This window comes from Arachis duranensis, chromosome 9 (assembly GCF_000817695.3).
Source record: "Arachis duranensis cultivar V14167 chromosome 9, aradu.V14167.gnm2.J7QH, whole genome shotgun sequence".
NCBI lineage: Eukaryota > Viridiplantae > Streptophyta > Magnoliopsida > Fabales > Fabaceae > Arachis > Arachis duranensis.
In genome coordinates, this window is record NC_029780.3 from 1,232,384 (window position 1) to 1,235,138 (window position 2,755).

General features: G+C 28.0%; 1 protein-coding gene across 1 annotated transcript; it reads left to right on the top strand.

The window, feature by feature from the left end:
- The first annotated feature begins 254 nt into the window (after window positions 1-254).
- Window positions 255-2,542, top strand: LOC107463821 (glyoxylase I 4). The gene is made up of 3 exons (XM_016082702.3): window positions 255-542; window positions 615-720; window positions 2,011-2,542. Exons 1-3 carry the CDS (start codon window positions 388-390, stop codon window positions 2,278-2,280), a joined length of 531 nt encoding a protein of 176 aa, XP_015938188.1. The 5' UTR covers window positions 255-387; the 3' UTR covers window positions 2,281-2,542.
- The last annotated feature ends 213 nt before the right edge of the window (window positions 2,543-2,755 follow it).

A 2,755-nucleotide genomic window follows, 5' to 3' on the forward strand; every position in this document is an offset into this window, starting at 1 on the left:
ACTTAGAAATTTTATAATAATTGAAATATTTGTTGGTAGATACATCATTATTCATAAAAAAATAAATAAATATAGATGGAAGTTGACGTGGCCCACCCTACCTAAACAGTATCATATGATCCTAATCAGCAACGTGGAGCTGATGTGACAAAAACAAAATACGTATCTGACACGTACATTTTAAGTATACGGACACGTGGCACTGATTGGTGCAATCTCAAGTTCTATATAGAGCACCAACACCCTGTCACTTTACTTCCGTGAATCATTCACTTTCATGCATTTTTTTTCTCTTCTCTTCTTCAATTTTTCTTCAATAATTCACAAGCTTGTGTTTGGCTTTTGATCCTTAGGAATAACATTATTATTCAATTCTCTTAGAAGAAAATGAAGGAAAGCATGGGAAATCCTTTGCAGCTAAAGTCTCTTAACCACATCTCATTAGTGTGCAGATCAGTGGAACAATCCATGGATTTCTACCAGAATGTTCTTGGCTTCTTCCCAATAAGGAGGCCTGGATCTTTTGATTTTGATGGAGCATGGTAGTAATTAAAACATTTTCTATTATTATTATTATTTGATTTTTGTATATGGTGATTAATTTTGAATAATAGGTTATTTGGATTTGGGATCGGAATTCATTTGCTACAAGCAGAGGATCCTGAGAAATTACCCAAGAAGAAAGAGATTAATCCAAAGGATAATCACATATCTTTTCAGGTAATATATAATTAATCTAATTTCAAATTAATTTTTTTACTCTCACTTTTTTGATCGAGTTTCTAACTTACCGGAATTGTTCTGCCATTTTATACGGTGATACAGTTATATTGATATATATACAAAATTATGTATTAAAATTAAATTTTTTATTTTAATAAATTAAAAAAGAAAAACATGATATTAATGTAATTTCCTTAAAAATGATAGGATATTTTAAGAGATATGGATCAATAATGCGTACAAAGAATACCGTGTTGTTTATTTAGTATTAATTATTTTAATTATGAAAAAGTTTAAGATGAGTAGTTTTATTGAATTTTGGTCAGTACGTAATCAATAGAGAAAGATAAATTATTAGATAAAATTTTACACTAATTTTACATTATCAAATCATTATTGATAGTTAGTTGATAATTAATAATCATAAAAATTACTGGCTTCTAACATTGTTCTTTAATTATTTTTCATGTCACTTTCGTGGCTGTTGAGAAAATGTTCAGAAGCAATAAATTCATGATTTTTCAAGCAATTTTGAAACTGATTACTTGTACGTGTCTTGTAAGTGGATGAGGCAAACAAACACTTGTTTTGTTTTCGTCATCATGATATGATTGACGACACAAAGGGATATACATAATTGAACATAGAAACTTCTAGCTACTTGCAATTATAGAAATAATAATTGACACCACCCTCACCCTAGCTCCATTGTTAACCATATAGAGCGATGCATATATCTAACCAAATTAATGAGTGTGTCTAGATCATAGATTATGAAAGTTTATCCTCTAAAAACATGTGCATTGACCAAGTCAAACAATCTATCTAAACTTTTCAATTAATAATAATGATAACAATTATAAAAGATAAGAATTTAATTGTAATTATCTTCGTGAAAGTGTAAAATTAATAACAGATGATTATTATTTAATCGTTTTTAATTATCAATTTCTTTCCCTTTTTTCCAGAATCGTACTTAAAACTTTTCTATATCATACTGCTCAGCAGTCAATTGTTTTGTTTTTTTAGAATTAACCAAAAAAATAAAATAAATTAACTACATAAATTTTATATTTGATTTTTGATTAAAAAAGGTTTCATCTCTTTTTTATATAATTGTTTCTTTTTTTTTTACTTTCCGAAGAATAACAAAACTATTATAATTTATTGTTTGTCTAAATATAAATTTTAAATTTATAATAAATTAGTCTTTAATTTTTTAAAATTAAAATACTACAAAAAAATAAAAAAAATATTTATAATTTTTATTTGATATTTTGTTGGCAGTGTGAGTGCATGGAGGCAGTGGAAAAAAAGCTGAAAGAGATGGACATAAATCATGTGAGAGCAAGAGTTGAAGAAGGAGGAATCCAAGTGGATCAGTTATTCTTCCATGACCCTGATGGTTTCATGGTTGAGATTTGCAACTGCGAGTGCCTCCCTGTCATTCCCTTGGTTGGTGAGGTGGCAAGATCTTGCTCACGTGTCATCATGACTCAACCACCACAGATTCAGAACGTGGTCCCCACAGTTGCCAGCTGGAAAACCCTTAACTGATATAATAATATCTTGATCATCACTTATTTTTATGTGTATTTATTAAAAGATTTAGTAATTTATCATTTGCCTATGATAATTTGAAAATCTTTTAAGTGAATACATTTAAAATGAGTAATTACAGAAATTTCTAGAATTCGGACCTGTGGATTCTTTTGATGGGGAGAGTTTGAGATGATGTAAATTAATAAACCCTCTTGTCTAGTTTTCATTACGTTTTATTATATAATAATAATAACAATGATTAAACAAATTCACGTAATCAATTGTTTTGTTCATAATCAGTTAATTAATGTAAATTAAATTGCTTCATTTGGATGGAAGTTTAATGAGAAATGATGAAGATCAAATAGCAAATTTGAGGGTTTATTTTAGAAATTTGATTGGTTGGGGTGTTTCGAATAAGATGTAAATTCATGTGCAGTTGATTTTTTAAAAGAATAAATTTAAAAGTTTATTTTAGAAATTTGATTGG

Excerpts from the sequence above, each read along its gene's own strand:
- LOC107463821 (XM_016082702.3), top strand. The coding sequence starts at position 388 with ATGAAGGAAAGCATGGGAAATCCTTTGCAGCTAAAGTCTCTTAACCAC. Across the intron at positions 543-614 it reads TTTGATTTTGATGGAGCATG|GTTATTTGGATTTGGGATCG; the intron begins GTAGTAATTAAA and ends TTTGAATAATAG. Across the intron at positions 721-2,010 it reads ATAATCACATATCTTTTCAG|TGTGAGTGCATGGAGGCAGT; the intron begins GTAATATATAAT and ends TTTTGTTGGCAG.